The following is a 19,852-nucleotide window of genomic DNA, read 5'->3' as shown; positions in this document are numbered from 1 at the left end:
TCCGATCATGGATGACTTCACCAAGGTCACCAAGAGCAGCGGCCATACATCTTGCGGCAGTAATCATCGACAGAAAGATCGCCCTAGACGAACATGCAGAACTCCGCATCAAGGTGGAGAGCACGAGTTTTGCGGTTGCCCAGGAACTGTTGTTCGATGCCGAGCCAGGTGGCGCGCCCCGTGTCGCCGTGGACACGAATGGAGTCCTAGAGCTCGACAGTGACAGTACCGAACAGCCAAGAGAGGAGGTCACACTCCATCCGGCTCTAGGACGGTATGTCAGGCGAGGTACATCGGAGAGCACGTCATACTCAAGGGCGTAGCACTCAAAAGTCAGCAAAACGAGGTCGTGCAATCCATTGTAGTGGGAAGACATAGGATCGGGGATGACCAGAACAAGGGAGCAAATATTTTGAACCGGCGCAGCCTGGGCGTGGAGATTGGTGATGGAGGCCGCTTCATAGGAGGTGGCGGCATCAACATCACTGTAATCATCATCATGGACAGAGCCACCGCCATCCAGTGGAGGCAGAGAAGCACGGGCCGCGGTAGCCTCACGTTCAAGGGCTGCAACGATGGCGCGCTCTTGATCGAGGGCCCGAGGGCAAGGTGGACGCGCTCCTCGGCATCAGCGACGGCACACGATGCGGTCGTCACGGCTTCCTCCACTACGGCCTTCTCCTTGGCTGCGAGGGCAGCAGCAGCCTCGCGGTCGTGACAGCGGCAGCAGCCAACTGCACTCCTTGGCTGCGACAGCAGCGGAGGGAGAGGAAGGAGCCATAACAGGGACGGCTAGGGAAAGAGCGGAAGCAAGAGGCCACAGAGGAATGTGAATCCCTTTTTTGATACTATGAAAGAAAAATTAATTAGCATCTGTGTATTCTCATAATCAAAGATTGGTTGCAGGGTACATCTTATAGAGAGACTTTAAGGCTAAGAAATAAAGAGGCAATACACCAGGGAGAGATCCCAAGCGGCATGCCAAGAAACGAGGCAATAAACTAACACATTATTTCTAACACCAAGTATTTGAAAACAAAGTTTTTGGTCCAACTAGACAAACATTTAGAAACAGATATATACAAACAAACAAATGTGGCACATGTTTATTGTTGTTTGAACTTGCAAAGCCAAAGTAGCAGACGCTATTTATGCGAACCCTTTATACATGATTGTAATTATTTCATTTGCTAAATAGCGTACAACATAGAATATATAAAATTCTTAACATATATACTTATTCTGAACCTGTTCATGGAAAAGGGACAGCACGAGGATACTAAAAAAAGTACTATGCAATTTTTTAAAAGAGTTTAAAAAAATAAAGAGCGCAGCGCCTACTATAAGGCAGCAGTAGTCAACAGCACAAATAAATGCTATTATGAATACACCATAAAGCTAACACAAATATTCACTCTATACATTTATTGTTCAACCTGTTCACAGGAAATTTATCCTATTATAAAACCACTTAGTAATATGCAATTCCTGAAAATATTCTGATAGCTAATTTAAATATGGCATGCAATGGCACAAATAAATGATACCATGAATATTTCATGGAACAAATAAACTATTAGAAGACAATATAAACACCTTTTTCTCGAAAAACATTGGTAACAGTATAGAAATGCACACCATTAAGGCTAATCATATATTCCCCCTGTAGTTCAAAGTATAAGTTGTTTTATGGCTCTTGTTGCTCTAAATTTCTATTGCTGCGATGCTCAATATATAAGAAATTATGTACATTGATCATATGAAATGAAACCACTAGATTTCTTGTCTTTCAAAAAAGACCACTAGATTTATTATAGAAAATACATTTATAATAACTAAACTTGGTTGAATGAACATAATTTCATACAAATTGCTAGTCCAAGTGTCATCTTGGAGACCATTGAGATACTTGAATGACTTGCTTTTTGGGGACTGGATGGAGCAAAAATTAATTTTAAAATATGCATGGCATGTCAATAATCTCAATAAGTCACCTTGCCCTCGTAGTAGCCTTGCAATAAATAATTCAGTAAACCAAAGTCTGCAGCTGACACATATACAAATCTCTTTACACCTGTAGATAGAAAACAAGTAAATTAACAAGCAGAACCAAATTTTCCCAAATAAACTAGATTCCATTTGCCATCTTTTTCTTGCTAATAAAATATCAAACAATGGAATTTTAAGAACCCCTTGGACTATTACATCAAATTAAACAGTTGCATGCCTACAAAGCAAATATATTAACTGCACCATATCTACAAGAAGTAATAGGTTGCACTGTATATTTTTTGGACGTTGATAAGTGTCAACCTGAATGAGTCCACCTGTCTCAAACAAAAATCTGGAATGGAAATTGTTTCCCAGACATAGAATTTGCTTCCAATGTCCACCTCAAACATGGTATGGTATAGTATATTCAGAACAAAAAATATGGACATGACACTTGTTCGTCCACAGGCTTGTCTTGATACTGGTGTGATGGTGTCCAGGTATCACTAATTGCAATTAAATCAGGCATCATGCAAATAAACAGCAACGATAGCGAGGGATGTAAATTTAAAGGTTGAACTGCATATGACTTAAAGTGTACGTGCAGCTCAATAAACCCTCCAACCCACAGTTGGCACATAGCGGCATGGCGCCCATCGTTGTACCTGTATATCAACTATCAAGTTTGGCAGTACATTTTTGTATATCACATTGTATGACAGCGAGATTGTAGGAAGACTAGCCAGAAAAGTCTCTTGCCACTACTTAGCCTGCACCCTTCTTCCTCTTTTCTTTTGTAAATATTTCTCCATCAAATCAAGTCTATTCGTGACTGACAGCTTTATAAGCATGCCTTCACAGTGCTTTTTTTTAAACGTAGGAGAGATGCGTTTCATTGTATTATAGAGATGAAAAAATAGGAGGGGGGGTCCCCAACAGGATCCTCCTCACTCATACAGGGACCAGATATGAGTGAGGCGATTGCCTTCACAATGCTAACTAAAACATTTATAACACATTCAATGTATATCTGCATATTTACCATGCCAGAGTGTCTACTTAAGGTTGGATCAAGCACTCTAATATAGCATTATATATCCATGATTTTCCTCTTTAATGAATTGAAATGCGGCTGTCCAGCATCATTCGAGAATAAGAATATATCTTCAATTCATATCCTCTTTGCAAATACTCTTCCTAATGTTTTTCTTCTTACTTTTAAAAAAAATTACTTCTTTTCTAGCTCGTTGGGGTTCATGATTACCCTACTGTGGGGGTATGACCCCCGGTACCCACAGGACAAGACATGGGCCGCACCATCAGAGGTGGCCCAGCCCACAAGATCAAGGCGTGCGGCGCACAACACTAGTCAGCGTGCACCGCAAGGCTACAAGAAGATTTGATTTATTAAAAATTGTATAATATCAAATAGGATACTTTGCTTGTAACCCTACCCCTCCAGAGCATATAAGGAGGGGCAGGGGTCCCCTAGTCGACATCCCCATACGGATCCCAGGCTTAGCCTAAAGCATCTCATCTCTCATAATACAATACACAAAGACACAGGACGTAGGGTATTACGTCAAGCTGACGGCCTGAACCTGTCTAATCGTTGTCTCTTGAGTTCTGTGTCACCATCCATTTCCCTCACGCGCACCTCCATCGATTCATCTACTACCGTGGGCATACCCCTCGGTAGACTGCCGGACGTATTTCGTCGACACCTACCCACTTTCTTGGGATAAAAGGCTTTATTGTTGTATCAAGTATTTGTGGTCTGGAACGAGTTGAGAAAGCTGTAATCAAGAACAGCCAACATTCACTCCATGAAATAACACTTCTATAAGCCATTAAGTTGTACCTTATCCCATAGAGTCATGTTGTGAGTACAAAACACTTGGCCATGGTGAGAAAACATGTCTTCTAATTTATCAAGGAAATGAGAAAGGAATAAAATCAAAATGATGTTGAAAAGCATACAAACATCATTTTAATGTTAGCAAGTTGTTATTCTAAACATGAATTGATATTTCTAGAATCTTTGCAGACTGAGGATCAGTTTAGTGTACTGAAGGATCACTTTAGTATCCTAAATAATATGACAGATATAAACCAGAAAAACACAATTAGAATTTGACAGGAGGAAGGTCAATTCACTAAAATAACTATGCACAGTAATTCAGTATAGCAGGCAAGGAAAAGTGGATGTCTTGATGTCAGAAACTGCAATCGTAATAACAGAGAAAAAAGAAAAAGAATCCATATTTGCCATTGGCATAAATCTAAACCCTGCATCCTGATGGGATAAGTCTCTGTGGTCATTGTGGGGCTGCAGCAGTCCTTGTGGGGCTGGTCTTGCTGCCCAGCATCTTGACTGGACAGCAGCATGGGACTGGACAGCAGCACTGCCCAGCATCTTGACTGGAGACTGGAGACTGGACAGCAGCACTGCCCAGCATCTTGACTGGAGACTGGACAGCAGCAGCGCTTGACTGGACAGCAGCTTCAGCAGCTTAGAGGCATCTTAGGACAGCATCTTAGAGGTGTTAGGAAATAGAATATCCCCTGCTAATTATGGATATCATAGACATAATTAGCAGCTGTAAATCAGGGATCAGTTGCTATAGTTAGCTGATGTAAATCAGGGAGATTACCCCCTGCCTTGTAAAGCAAGGCCAGCCGGCCATATAATAGAAGGCGCCCCCCTCACATTGAGGTGTGGCCAATTGCCCCAAACTCTATTCTTCTACATGGTATCAGAGAACCAGGCCTTGATCTGATTTCCCACCTCCCACGCCGCCCCTCCTCCTCTTCCCATGGGAACTGCCTCAGACCTCACCTCTGCCACCAGTGGCACCCTAGGGGCTACTTCTGCCCCGACCATCTGCCCCTTTGCCACTATCAATGTCAAGCTGCACGTTCCCATGGTCCTCGAGTTGAAGCCCTCCAACTTCACCAAGTGGTCGATGGCTTTCCGCGCCATGTGCGGGAAGTTTGGCCTACTGCAACACCTCGACACTGCCTCCCCTGCGCGCCCCACCGACGAAGCATGGCAGCAGGCTGACTTCTGCGTCCGCGGATGGATGTACAGCACCGCCTCCGACTCAGTCCTCAACCTCGCCATGACCAACACTCAGCAGACGGCATGCGCGCTGTGGCAGGCCATCGACGACGTGTTCCAGGCGAACAAAGCGCCTCGTGCCATCTTCCTCAATCACGAGTTCCACTCGATGATTCAAGGGGACTCCTCCATCGACGACTACTGCGTCCGCATGAAGGCGAAGGCCGACGAACTGCGTGACGTTGGCCAGACCGTCCTCGAGAGCACCCTCGTCCTCAACCTTCTGCGCGGCCTCAACGAGGTCTACTCTACGGTCGCCGACAACATCGCCGGGCAACAGCCCCTCACCTTCTCCTCCGCTCGCCATCAGCTTCTCCTCAAGGAACTGCGGCTGCAGAATGACGAGAAGGTACGTGCTGCCTCGGCGCTCTTCACTGCTGCCTCCTTTCCTGCTGGTGGCCAGCAGCAGCAGCAGCAGGACAACCGGCGCCCCAACAGCAAGAAGGGCAGCCAGCAGCCCTCCACCTCTGGCGGCCACAACCCCAACCGGCGCCTACCCTGGGGCTTTAACCCCTGGACCGGCGAACGCGTGGCTCTTGGTGAGCGGGTCACCCCTCCTGGACAACGCCGCCATAGTGGCTTCGGCGGGTCTGGTGGCCCCAACGCCCAGTCTGGGCGCCAGCAGGGCCTCCTCGGGCCTGCTCCCCAGGCACACACAGCCTTCGCTCCTGCGGCAACCTCCGGCAACTCCAGCAGCTCCACCTGGGATGCAGCCGGCCTCATCGCCACCCTACAGGCCATGAACATGCAGGGCGCCTCACCCTGGGTCGTCGATTCCGGCGCCTCAACACATATGACGTCCTCGGATGGTATGATTACCCAGCACCTACCCCCTTCCATCTCCTCAATAACAGTAGGTAATGGCACTACCATTCCAGTCACATCTAGAGGTCACTCCGTCCTACCCACTCCCACATCTAATTTTATTCTTAAAAATATCCTTGTCGCACCATCTATAGTTCGTAACCTGCTCTCTGTTCGTCAATTCACTCGCGACAATAGCTGTTCATTTGAATTTGACGCTCATGGTTTTTCTATCAAGGATCTCCGAACGGGACGCGTGACTCTCCGCTGTAACAGCGACGGGGACCTCTACACCATGCCCGTCTCCACCCCTGTCGCCCTCTTGGCTGCTTCGTCGACCCTATGGCATCAACGTCTCGGTCATCCATCACCTGCTGCCTTAGCGCACCTTAATAAAATTCATGCTGTTGCCTGTAAAACAGTAGATCGCTCCCTCTGCCATTCATGTCAGTTAGGCAAGCACACACGTCTACCTTTCAGTTCTTCGCATTCCACAACTCATGCGCCCTTTGAACTCGTTCACTGTGATGTATGGACATCACCTATCAACAGTCTGTCTGGTTTTTCCTACTATTTGGTGTGTCTGGATGATTACAGTCATTTTTGTTGGGTTTTTCCTCTCCGCAAAAAGTCCGATGTTCACCAACATTTAGTTGAGCTCGCTGCCCTCGCCCAAACTCAGTTCAGCCTACCTATCAAATGTGTTCAGGCTGATAATGGCACTGAATTCCTTAACACCACCACCACCCAATTCCTTGCCGCTCGCGGCACTGACCTCCGCCTCTCCTGCCCCTACACATCCCCCCAAAACGGCAAGGCCGAACGTATAATCCGCACCCTTAATAATTCCGTTCGCACCATGCTCCTCCATGCCTCCCTGCCACCCACCTACTGGGCCGAGGCCCTCCTGACAGCATGCTACCTACTTAACCGACGTCCATCCTCCTCCATCCAGCATGCCGTTCCCTTCACTCGCCTGCATAAATAGCCACCCACCTACAACCATATGCGTGTCTTTGGGTGCCTCTGTTACCCAAATCTGCAGGCCACTTCCAAACACAAGCTCGCACCTCGCTCCGCGGCATGCGTCTTCCTTGGATATCCACCCTCTCACAAAGGGTACCGCTGCCTCGACCTCTCGACCCGTCGCATAATCATCTCCCGTCATGTCATCTTCGACGAGTCCAACCCCAGCCGCCCCATCCCCCACCTCCCTAGATTTCCTCTTAGACGACGATATGGTTTCGGTGCCCTGTCCTACTGTTATTGCAGGTGGAACTCCTCCCTCGACGCCCGTGGTCGCTCCATCCATCTCGGATGTCGAGCAGCCGCACACCGACGCCGCACCTACATCACCAGCAGCCGGATCAGCTTCTCCGGCACCGGGCGGGCGCCCTCCTGTGGTTCCCTTTCCACGGGTCTACGTCCGACAACCCCGCGCGGCGTCCGCCCCTGCCCCGTCACCGGCTGCCCCGGCGCCTCCAGTTGCGCCGGCACCGCCTCCGGTTGCACCGGCGCCACCCGCGCCTTCGACAACACCGCCACCTCCGCCGCGGGTCACGCGCACCATGACTGGTGTCATCCCTCGCGTCAGCTATGAAGGGCTGACGGCCACATCATCCTCGACCTCGCCTCTCCCGACGAACTATCGCAGCGCGTTGGCCGATGCCAACTGGCGCGCAGCGATGACGGATGAGTACCAGGCTCTTGTCAACAACAACACCTGGCAACTCGTCCCGCGTCCCCCCGGTGCCAACATCGTGACGGGAAAATGGCTCTTCCGACACAAGTTCCACGCCGATGGATCTCTTGCCCGCCACAAAGCTCGCTGGGTGGTCCGCGGTTTCTCTCAGCGCGAGGGCATCGACTACGACGAGACCTTCAGCCCGGTGGTCAAACCGGCCACCATTCGGACCGTCCTCAGCATCGCCGCATCTCGCGCCTGGCCGATCCACCAGTTGGACGTGAAGAATGCTTTCCTTCACGGTCATCTCGAGGAGACTGTCTACTGCCAGCAGCCACCAGGCTTCGTCGACCCTGGCGCCCCCGACAGCGTCTGCCTCCTGCAGAAGTCCTTGTACGGACTGAAGCAGGCTCCGCGGGCCTGGCACCAGCGCTTCTCCACCTTCGTCCGGCAGCTCGGCTTTGTCGCCTCCGCCTCCGACGCGTCCCTCTTTGTTCTCCAAGAGGGGACGCACCTCGCCTACCTACTGCTGTACGTCGACGACATCGTCCTCACCGCCTCATCCACAGCTCTCCTTCAGTGCATCACGGCCCAGCTGAGCTCTGAATTCGCCATGACGGATCTTGGCAAGCTTCATCACTTCCTCGGCATCGCCGTCACACGCTCCTCCGACGGCCTATTCCTGTCTCAGCGCCAGTACGCCGTCGATCTCCTTCAGCGTGCGGGCATGGCTGAGTGTCATCCTACGGCGACACCTGTTGACACTCAGGCCAAGCTCTCCGCACATAACGGGGACCTCCTGTCAGAGAAGGACGCCTCCGAGTATAGGAGCCTGGCTGGGGCGCTCCAGTACTACACTCTGACTCGTCCTGAACTGGCTTATGCTGTCCAGCAGGTGTGTCTCTTCATGCACGCTCCCCGAGAGCCGCACCGTGCGCTGATCAAACGCATCCTGCGCTATGTGAAGGGCACCCTCTCCTCGGGTCTACACATCGGCGCCGGGCCCGTTGACAAGCTGACGGCTTACTCCGACGCCGACTGGGCAGGCTGTCCTGACTCCCGACGCTCTACCTCCGGCTACTGTGTATACCTCGGTGACACTCTGGTCTCCTGGTCCTCCAAACGCCAAACCACAGTGTCACGTTCCAGCGCCGAGGCGGAGTATCGTGCTGTGGCCCATGTGGTGGCCGAATGTTCTTGGCTCCGACAGCTCCTCCAGGAGCTCCACCTACAGCTACCCTCTGCCACTGTTGTCTTCTGTGACAATGTCAGCGCCATCTACATGACGGCCAATCCCGTCCACCACAAGCGAACGAAGCACATCGAGATCGACATACACTTCGTCCGCGAGAAGGTGGCCCTTGGTGCGATTCGGGTACTCCATGTGCCCTCTTCTCATCAGTTCGCCGACATCATGACTAAAGGGCTTCCGACGGCATTGTTTCTAGACTTTCGATCCAGTCTTTGCGTCCGGGAGCCTCCCGCTGCGACTGCGGGCGGGTGTTAGGAAATAGAATATCCCCTGCTAATTATGGATATCATAGACATAATTAGCAGCTGTAAATCAGGGATCAGTTGCTATAGTTAGCTGATGTAAATCAGGGAGATTACCCCCTGCCTTGTAAAGCAAGGCCAGCCGGCCATATAATAGAAGGCGCCCCCCTCACATTGAGGTGTGGCCAATTGCCCCAAACTCTATTCTTCTACAAGAGGCATCTTAGGACAGTATCTTAGAGGACAGCATATTAGGATCTTAGACTAGCATCTTAGACTAGCATCTTGGCATATGCTTGGCTGGCTAGCAGCCTATAAATATGTATCCCCAACCCCTTGGGTTGGCATGGCATTTGTGTGAGCTTGTGTGAGAAATAGACAAGAAAATTGCCCCAACTCCTAGTGTCATCCTCTCTCGATGAGAGTAAGAATTCTCCTACTACCAAGAGTGAGAATTCAGCGACTAACAACTGGTATCAGAGCCGTATTATCCTGTAGCCTAAGCATCTCTTGCTCATCTTCTCTCCCAGCCCCACAACAGCCCTAGCTGTTGGCAGCAGCAGCTCCTTCGGCCGCTCCTGTTCACTCCTCTCCTAGCTCGTCTGAAGCAGCCCTCTCCCCACGCAGCAGCCCCCTGGTAGCGCGTCATGTCCGCAGGGCAGTCTCAGCGCTCGGTCGGCTCGAGCACGCGGCGTCGGCAGGAGGCCGAACTTGCCGCAGCAGAGGAACGCGAGCGAGCGGCGGCAGAGACCGCTGCGGCGGCGGCAAGGGCGTCGAGGCTAGCAGCGGCGGAGCTGGCAGCAGCCAGAGCGAAGGCGGAGGCAGCGGCGGCGGCGAATGCAGCGCGTGCGGCGGCAGCGGAGGTCGAGGCTCTGCGCGGCAACATCGGCAGCTCCATTTCCGCTGACGACACCGCCGACGCAGACCTCGAGCTGCTAGGGAGGGAGGCAGCGCGAGCGCGGGCGGCGCAGTGGGCAGCCGCGCACGTCCACGAGCGTGGCGGTAGCCCAGACAGGCGCGGACGCGGCGGCGGCGCTCCTGGAGGAGGCGCGCACGGCAACGGTGGCGGACGGGTCGATGGAGAGCACGGCCTTCACAGGCAGCGTGGCTCTCTCTCCCCGGATCGGTACCGACGGGTCGATGGAGAGCGCGGCCTTCACAGGCAGCGTGGCTCTCTCTCCCCGGATCGGTACCGTAGTTACCACGGGCTCCAGGCTGTTGTCAGGGACGTCGGTCCCGGCGGTGGGTGGCCTACCCTCACCAAGACCAACTACGTCGAGTGGGCTGCGGTGATGAGGGTAAAGCTTCAGGTGCGGCACATGTGGGAGGCAGTCCGGTATGGCGACGTCGACTACGACCTAGATCGACGAGCGCTGGATGCTCTCATCGCTGCAGTCCCGCCCGAGATGCAGTTCTCGCTTACCAGCAAGCGGACTGCCAAGGAGGCTTGGGACGCCATCGCTGCGGCACGCATCGGCAGCGACCGCGCCCGCAAGTCCACACTGCAGGCACTTCGCAAGGAGTGGGAGAACCTGGCCTTCAAGCCAGGTGAGGACGTTGATGACTTTGCTCTCCGTCTCAACACTCTGTTGCAGAAGATGGTGCAGTTCGGCGACGACACTTACGGCGAGGAGAGAGTTGTCGAAAAGCTCTTCCGCTGCGTCCCCGAGAAGTACAAGCAGATGGCTCGCTCGATCGAGTCTCTGCTGGATCTCTCCACGATGTCGATCGAGAAGGCGATAGGTCGCCTCAAGGTCGTCGACAGCGATGAGCCACAGTCCCTCTCGGGGCCCATCACCACTGGCGGGAAGCTCCTCCTCACTCGGGAGCAGTGGCTTGCCAGCCAAGGTGACCGGAGGAAGGGGGAGCCTTCTTCCGCGATAGGCGGCCGCAAGCGTGGCAAGCCACGCAAGGCGCGCAGAGACGCCCAGGCCAGGGCGCGAGGACGTGCCGAGGGTGATGCCCGCGGAGGCGCCCAGGGCGGCGCCGCCGACAGGCACAAGCCGGCACGAGACGACGCCTGCCGCAACTGCGGCCAGCTTGGTCATTGGGCCAAGGACTGTCGACAGCCACGACGCGGCCAGGCCCACGTCGCACAGGCGGAGGAGGAGCCGGCTCTGTTCATGGCACATGCCAGCATCGAGCTACCTCCAGCGGCACCGGCCGCAGCGGCTCTCCTCCACCTTGACGAGCCAAAAGCACACGCCCTCCTCGACGACAGCTCCGGCAACGACAAGACTGACGGGTGGTGCCTCGACACCGGCGCCACCCATCACATGACCGGTCGACGGGAGTTCTTCACCGAGCTTGACTCTAGCGTCCGAGGCTCCGTCAAGTTTGGGGATGCCTCCGGCGTGGAGATCAAGGGCGTCGGTTCCATCATCTTCACCGCCGTGTCTGGTGAGCACAGGCTGCTCACCGGAGTCTACTACATCCCCGCGTTGAGGAACTCCATCATCAGCTTGGGACAGCTGGATGAGAACGGTTCGCGCGTGGTGGTTGAGGACGGAGTCATGAGGATTTGGGATCGTCGTCGTCGCCTTCTTGCCAAGGTATCCAGAAGCGCAAATCGACTCTACGTCCTTAACGTGCAGGTGGCACAACCCCTCTGTCTCGCTGCTCGTCCGGACGACGAGGCGTGGCAGTGGCACGAGCGTTTCGGGCACCTTCACTTTGAGGCCCTGAAGCGGCTCAGTGCCACGGAGATGGTGCGAGGCCTGCCGTGCCTCGACCATGTGGAGCAGCTCTGCGACGTCTGCGTGTTGACGAAGCAGAGGCGACTACCTTTTCCCCAGCGGGCGAGCTTTCGAGCCAAGGAGAGGCTCGAGCTCGTGCACGGGGACTTGTGTGGCCCGGTGACACCGGCCACACCAGGAGGACGACGCTACTTCCTGCTGCTCGTCGACGACCTCTCCCGCTACATGTGGGTGATGGTCCTCGGCAGCAAGGGAGAGGCTGCGGACGCCATCAGACGCGCGTAGGCTGCTGCAGAGGCGGAGTGCGGCCGCAAGCTGCGCGTGCTGCGCACCGACAACGGCGGCGAATTCACGGCGGCTGAATTCGCGTCGTACTATGCTGACGAGGGCATTCAGCGCCACTACTCCGCGCTGTACAGCCCGCAGCAGAACGGCGTCGTCGAGCGGCGCAACCAGACGGTTGTGGGGATGGCTCGGGCCCTCCTCAAGCAGAGGGGGATGCCGGCTGTCTTCTGGGGAGAGGCGGTGGTGACGGCCGTCTACATCCTCAACCGCTCGCCTACCAAGGCGCTCGACGGCAGGACGCCATACGAGGCTTAGCATGGGCGCAAGCCGGCTGTCTCCCACTTGCGGGTCTTCGGCTGCCTCGCGTTCGCCAAGGAGCTTGGCCACATCAGCAAGCTCGACGACAGGAGCACTCCGGGAGTGTTCATCGGCTATGCGGAGGGCTCGAAGGCCTACCGCATCCTCGACCCGAAGACACAGCGTGTGCACACGGCGCGCGACGTTGTGTTCGACGAAGGGCGAGGATGGGCGTGGGACAAGGCAGTGGACGACAGCTCGGCTCCGACGTACGACGACTTCACTGTCGAGTACGTCCACTTCGAGGGAGCTGGGGGAGTAGGCAGTTCTTCGGTGAGCGCGTCTACCCCAGTCTTCGAGCCTCCACCGACCCCGGCACCTGCTACTCCGACAGCACCACGCTCTCCAGCCAGGACCTCGGCTGCGATGAGCTCTTCGCCGGCTCCACCACAGCCGGCAACGCCACGCACTCCAGCACCGACAGGCACCACTCCGGGCACGTCTACTCCACCACCAGCTCGTGTCGAGCACGGCCCGGTTGAGCTCGCTACTCCGCTCTCTCACGACGAGGAGCGTGTCGACGCGTACCACGACGGCGAGCCGTTGCGGTACCGTACGGTGGAGAACCTTCTCGACGACCAGCCGGTGCCGGGACCGGTGCCTCACGACCTGGAGGCGCAGTTGCACCTTGCGTGTGACGACGGCGAGCCTCGGTCGTTTGCAGAGGCCGAGAGACACGCAGCATGGCGCGCCGCGATGCAGTTGGAAATGGATGCGGTTGAGAAGAACCGCACCTGGGAGCTTGCTGACCTTCCTCGTGGTCACCGCGCGATCACCCTTAAGTGGGTGTACAAGTTGAAGAGGGATGAAGCCGGCGCCATCGTCAAGCACAAGGCTCGCTTGGTGGCACGAGGTTTCGTGCAGCAGGAGGGGGTCGACTTCGACGACGCCTTTGCTCCCGTGGCACGGATGGAGTCCGTGCAACTCCTCCTTGCGCTAGCTGCCCAGGAGGGCTGGCGTGTTCATCACATGGATGTCAAGTCAGCGTTCCTTAACGGCGACTTGAAGGAGGAGGTCTACGTGCACCAGCCACCGGGATTTGCGATCCCCGGCAAGGAGGGCAAGGTGCTCCGCCTGCGCAAGGCCCTCTATGGCTTGCGGCAAGCACCGAGGGCGTGAAATGCCAAGCTGGATTCCACGCTAAAGGGGATGGGCTTCGAGCAAAGCCCGCACGAGGCGGCCATCTACCGACGGGGCAATGGAGGTAATGCCCTACTGGTGGGTGTCTACGTCGACGGCTTGGTGATCACCAGCACCAAGGATGCGGAGGTGGTGGCATTCAAGGAAGAGATGAAGGCCACCTTCCAGATGAGTGACCTGGGGCCTCTCTCCTTCTACCTGGGAATCGAGGTGCACCAGGATGACTCCGGGATCACGCTTCGACAGACCGCCTACGCCAAGCGCGTCGTTGAGCTAGCTAGGCTCACCGACTGCAATCCAGCTCTCACTCCGATGGAGGAGAGGCTGAAGCTGAGCCGCGACAGCACGACGGAGGAGGTGGACGCTACGCAGTACCGGCGTCTTGTGGGGAGCCTTCGCTACCTCGCCCACACACGGCCGGACTTGGCATTCTCCGTCGGCTACGTTAGTCGGTTCATGCAGCGACCGACGACGGAGCACCAACAGGCTGTGAAGAGGATCATCCGCTACGTTGCGGGGACTCTCGACCACGGCCTCTACTACCCGAGGTGCCCTGGGGCGGCACACTTCGTTGGGTACAGCGACAGCGACCACGCCGGCGACATCGACACCAGCAAGAGCACGAGCGGGATCCTCTTCTTCCTCGGCAAGTGCCTCGTTAGCTGGCAATCGGTCAAGCAGCATGTTGTGGCCCTGTCCAGCTGCGAGGCCGAGTACATAGCGGCCTCCACCGCTTCGACTCAGGCGCTCTGGCTCGCTCGGCTGCTTGGTGATCTCCTCGGCAGAGACACTCGAGCGGTGGAGCTCAGGGTGGACAGCAAGTCCGCTTTGGCCCTGGCAAAGAACCCCGTGTTCCACGAACGCAGCAAGCACATCCGGGTGAGGTATCACTTCATCCGAGGCTGTTTGGAGGAAGGGAGCATCAAGGCGAGCTACATCAACACCAAGGACCAGCTTGCGGACCTGCTCACCAAGCCCCTTGGGAGGATCAAGTTCCTTGAGCTCTGCTCCAGGACCGGGATGGTTCAACTTTCCCACAAAACGACGCACAAGGCTTAGGGGGAGAATGATGGGATAAGTCTCTGTGGTCATTGTGGGGCTGCAGCAGTCCTTGTGGGGCTGGTCTTGCTGCCCAGCATCTTGACTGGAGACTGGACAGCAACACTGCCCAGCATCTTGACTGGAGACTGGACAGTAGCAGCGCTTGACTGGACAGCAGCTTCAGCAGCTTAGAGGCATCTTAGGACAGCATCTTATAGGCATCTTAGGACAGCATCTTAGAGGACAGCATATTAGGATCTTAGACTAGCATCTTTGCATATGCTTGGCTGGCTAGCAGCCTATAAATATATATCCCCAACCCCTTGGGTTGGCATGGCATTTGTGTGAGCTTGTGTGAGAAATAGACAAGAAAATTGCCCCAACTCCTAGTGTCATCCTCTCTCGATGAGAGTAAGAATTCTCCTACTACCAAGAGTGAGAATTCAGCGACTAACACATCCGCCACCTAAAAAACTCTATTCCCTTATATGCAACCAACCTTAAACTTTAATCTGTTCCATGCCACTGGTGCTGCCTCCATTAGCATCAATCGACTCAGACGCGGCACCGTCAGAGAACATAATGCAGCCACTGCTTTTGTTCCGGTTTTAGTTTTTCACCAACACTTGCTCGTCTTATTCTTGATTCGGAGTTGTTTGAGAAGGTATGCCACGCAAAATAGTTGTTGTATTCATCCAATGGTATGGATATACATACATATGGTCCTCAACATCGAGAGGTGGAGGCACATGAGCGGCGGAGGCCTCTTGTTCTAGGCGCGCCTACACGTCACGCTCACGCTGGAGGGCGCTTTCGGCCTCGCACACGCGCTCTAGGGCAGAGGCAGAGGTGGCGATTACAGCGGCGTCCTCGGCGGCCTAAGCCGCGGCCTCCTCTTTCTTCTGGGCATCTTCAGCGGCGGCACGCAGCCGGGCGGCGTCCAGCCGGCAGAGGTGGCAGCGAGATCCTGGTCAGAAGGCATGAGGGTGGCGGCGGCAGGCTAGGGTTGAGCGGAAGCGGTGTAGGTCAAGGGACAAAGATGGCGATAGATACCATGTTAGAGAAGGTAAGCCAAGCAAAATAGTTGTATTCAGCGTCGTGCGTGGCACAGGGGCACCGGCCCTAGGTGGAGGCGCAGCCCTGGGTGGCTTGGGCTGCAAGAAAAGGGCCCAAGCCCAACTACAAATACAAAGCCCAATAGGGCTGTACAAGTTAATTCTAACAGGAGTGTTGACCGGCTCGTCCTTTGCCTCAACTGCTTCTAGATTAGGCTCAAAAAGAGCATCAAGCCAGTACCATTGGTTGTGAACAAGGAGGATGCATTGGCCTGAACCTTTGACTTTTTCCTCCAATCATAAGTCTTGGTGTCCAAATCCAGTTAATAATTGGTAATGTTACTGATTGAATTGCGCTTCCTCTCAAATATATCAGTCCAATTCAGTTAATATCTTTAATTTCGATGTTGCAGTTGTAACAATCATTGGTGCTTTTTCCAGCGTGGACTGATGCTTGTTAGTTGAATAAACTACCACCCAAGACTATATGTTAGAATTTGTAACCATATTCATATGCAATCCACTTATTTTTAGTTTGTGGCAAAATAAACAATTGTGGCCAACCCAAGAGAAGGATAAATGGGTCATTGTGCCATGTCCACTGGCAAAACTACTGGAATATAGTCAATAATGTTGTGAAAGAGATTAAAATTTTAGGGAGGTGGCATTGGTGGGATACGAGTTTTTAAGTGGCAGACTGGGGATACAACGTTTAGCCAATGGCATATACAAAAATTTCACGAGAAAAAAACAAGATATACCACAATAATGGCATGAATGCTGAATAGCATTGCACCTTTCTCAGCTGCAGCCCTAATGGCATTGATGTTTGCAGTCCCATTAATCTTATACATGAAAGAATTTGATCCAAAACCTCCAACACAAGATACCTGCAATAATTTTTTCTCCGTTAGTGGTACTTCAGGAATTATCAATGCATGCTTGGATACCTCATGTAGCAGATACATTCTGACTTACCTAAGTCTTGCTACATAGTTAAGAAATGCTTGATATTTCAGGTATAAAGCCATACATATGCACTAACAGAACACACATATAAACCATACATACAAACAGGGCCTAAATCGAAGAACAGGCCAACACTACCAGGGTCACCTACATCATCAGCACAATACAAGCAACATTCAGTGATGCCTATTGGAGTGCCAGTCAAAATCTTTGTCTATAGCTCTGGTGTCAAATTTGAGAACTACTCCCCTTGTGCCAAAATATAATGACTTCATATTCTAAATTTCACCAAACTTATAGAGAAGACTATTAACATCTACCACATCGAAAGAGTAAAATATGAAAATATATTACATAGTGAATCTAATGATGCTTGTTGGAAATCCTACAAGTCATAAGTATTAGAGATATGTATAGTCTAACACATGTGTCGGTGTTTTGGACCAACAGGCCCTCAACCAATTAGTGAAAATGTACTGCGTGCCCCTAATCCCGGATGGTGATGCAAAGAGACACAAGGTTTATACTAGTTCAAGCAAGAGGTGCCCTACGTCCAGTCTGAAAGATCGATCTTTTATTCCTTGCACCGAAGTGCTTGTAGTAGGGGGTTACAAGCAGGGCGAGAGAGGGAGCTAGTCTCAGGTCTCTACATGGAGTGGTGTGAATTGCTTGAGATGTTGATCTCAGGCAGCAGGGAAGCGTGCGTGTTACAGAGTGTTGCTTGCGCGCGAGTGAGCGAGTTTGTCTGTCCGTGTTCGTGCCCGTCCATAGAAACAGCCCCGGTCTCTCCCTTTTATAGTTGAAGGGGGGACAAGGGTGATACATGTGTTTGCTACGCGGCATCTTGTAAGCGGAGATGGCGTGTCCGAGCCCTGTAGCCTGTCACTGTGGCAGCATGGTTGACGGAGTGGTCCTGTCCTTGATGCACTGGTGCAACGCGTCGGTCACACCCGATCCTGTGCGACGTGGGAGCTCCAGTGATAGCTTGACGCAGGGCATGGCGGACGACGTGCCGGTCGCTATGTGTTGACAGTGTAAAGAGCCGAGGCTCAGTTGGTGCCGAGGCCGAGCCATCGTGGGGCTCGGCGGGCGCGAAACCCCAGGCTGCCGAGACCCTGAAGTGGATTGCCGAGGCTCGGAGGGAGCAGTTCGTCCTGTACACTGATTCCGAGGCTACAGGTACCCGGACTTGACTCCCCACGCAGCGCTATCCTCGGAGCAGGGGTTAGGTAGCATAGTGCAGTACAGGCGTCAATCGTGGGCACAGTGCCGAGCACAGCGACCGGTAACCCCTGCCCTGTCCTGTCCCGGGCGGCATGGTGTTGATGCGACTCCCATCTCGTTGGTTACTCCGCTGTGTCGAGTCGTCGTCCGGCTGACATCGCGAGAGTGGTTGGTCGCGTTAGTTGGACGTGACGTTCTGTCAGGGAAATCGGTCGAGGCGGAGGCGACGGGGCTGTTGCCGAACCGGCCTCGAGCGAGACGGAGAATTGATACCTCGTCCGAGGCCTTACGCGCGGGGCCTCGAGCAAGATGGAGAATTGATACCCCGTCCTAGGCCTTACGTGCGAGGCTTCGAGCGAGACGGAGAGTTGGTAGGCTGTCCGAGGCCTTTCGTGCGAGGCCTCGAGTGAGGCGGAGAGTCGGTACCCTTGGACAAGGCCGGGGGTTAGCCAATAGTTGTCTCTTGGCTTTGATTTTGACAGGGTCTAACCAATTTTTTCGGTTTTCGCTTAGGGGACCCCTTTTTATGGTACCCAACAGTAGCCCCCGAGCCTCAGGGAGAGTGTGAGCGCTCTCCCTGAGGTTTTGACGAGACTCGGTTCGCGGCAGCTCCTGGCGGGATGGTGTTTCGTACTCGAGGCCTCGGTGGGTGCGCGCGAGCGCACCAGCCGGGTGTAGCCCTCGAGGCCCTGGAGGAGTGGATTTATTCCTCCAGGAGCTTTTCTCACGTCGTGCGAGGGGTTTCATTGCGTTTGTTGAGCCCATGAGTGCGAGTTCGGGTCACTGGATCTTCGGCTTGGTTGCAGGAAGGGCCCCCGAGCCTCTGCGCGGAGCAAGAGGGTCCCTGTCTTTTTTGAGCGACCCTCGCGCATCCTTTTCGTTCGGAAGAAGGGGTGGAGCATGCCAGGCTACCCTCGGCGGGCGCGAGCTGTGACACCTCCAGTGAGCTGTTATCGGGTAAGTCCGAGTAGAGGCCCGTGCCCCATTCGATAGGGGTCGGCTAGCGGTCCACAGACGCATTCCAAAAGTACCAGAGGGCTTCTCTAGTAGGTCCCAGGGCCGTTCGATTGGCCCCGGGGGCTCAATGCCTCCCTACGGTGGGATCCGATTCGGAGACCTCCCTGCCGGTCTCGAACACGACTTAGGGCATCCCGAGCGATCGTTTGCTCGGGCCTCGGCCATGTACGGGCTCGCCCATAGTTGTCCTTGACTCTGTTGTCCTGGGGAGGCTGTCAAGACCCTCGGGGGCCCAGCCTTCGAACCCCTGGACCGTAACGGGCTCGGTGCCCTTTGTCGCGTTTTGCCGAGCCTCCGAGTGCGAGCTTGGGTTGCTTGTCTTCGTCCTGATTGCAGGAAGAGCCCCCGAGCCTCCGCACGGAGCGAGAGGGCGGTCAGGAGTTCCCCTGACTTTTTGTGCGACTCTCGCGCATCCTTTTTGTTTAGAAGGAGGGGTTGTTTGCCGGGCCCTCGAGTGCGAGCCTAGGTCGCTGGGTTTCGGCATGGTTGCAGGAAGAGCCCCTGAGCCTCTGCGCGGAGTAAGAGGGCGATCAGGAGTTCCCCTGGCTTTTTGTGCGACCCTCGCGTATCCTTTTCGTTCGGAAGGAGGGGTTGTTTGCCGAACCCTCGAGTGCGAGCCTAGGTCGCTGGGTCTCGGCATGTTTGCAGGAAGAGCCCCCGAGCCTCTGCACGGAGCGAGAGGGCGATCAGGAGTTCCCCTGGCTTTTTGTGCGACCCTCGCGCATCCTTTTCGTTCGGAAGGAGGGGTGGAATATGTCAGGCTACCCTCGGTGGGCGCGAGCGGTGACACTTCCGGTGAGCTGTTATCGGGTAACTCCGAGTGGAGGCCCGTGCCCCATTCGATAGGGTTCGGCTAGCAGTCTAGAGACGCACTCCAAAAGTACCAGAGGGCTTCTCTAGTGGGTCCCAGGGCCGTTCGATTGGCCCCGGGGGCTCGATGCCTCCCTACGGTGGGATCCCATTCGGAGACCTC

At 54.4% G+C, this 19,852-nt stretch overlaps 1 protein-coding gene across 2 annotated transcripts in view; it reads right to left on the bottom strand.

Moving 5' to 3' along the window:
- LOC136456070 (uncharacterized protein At1g32220, chloroplastic) overlaps positions 1-19,852 on the bottom strand; it is a 63,556-nt gene that overhangs the window by 23,083 nt on the left and 20,621 nt on the right. For both annotated transcript variants that reach the window (XM_066455828.1, XM_066455830.1), the window contains exons 6-7: positions 16,466-16,559; positions 1,995-2,074 (exon numbers count right to left, since the gene is read on the bottom strand). In XM_066455828.1, coding sequence (XP_066311925.1) covers positions 1,995-2,074; positions 16,466-16,559 — 174 coding nt within the window. The remainder of the gene's footprint in view (positions 1-1,994; positions 2,075-16,465; positions 16,560-19,852) is intronic.

Source organism: Miscanthus floridulus, chromosome 6 (genome assembly GCF_019320115.1).
Source record: "Miscanthus floridulus cultivar M001 chromosome 6, ASM1932011v1, whole genome shotgun sequence".
In the NCBI taxonomy this organism is placed as follows: Eukaryota; Viridiplantae; Streptophyta; class Magnoliopsida; order Poales; family Poaceae; genus Miscanthus; species Miscanthus floridulus.
The sequence above is the reverse complement of the archived record's forward strand: the minus strand, read 5'-3'. Positions and strand labels throughout refer to the sequence as shown.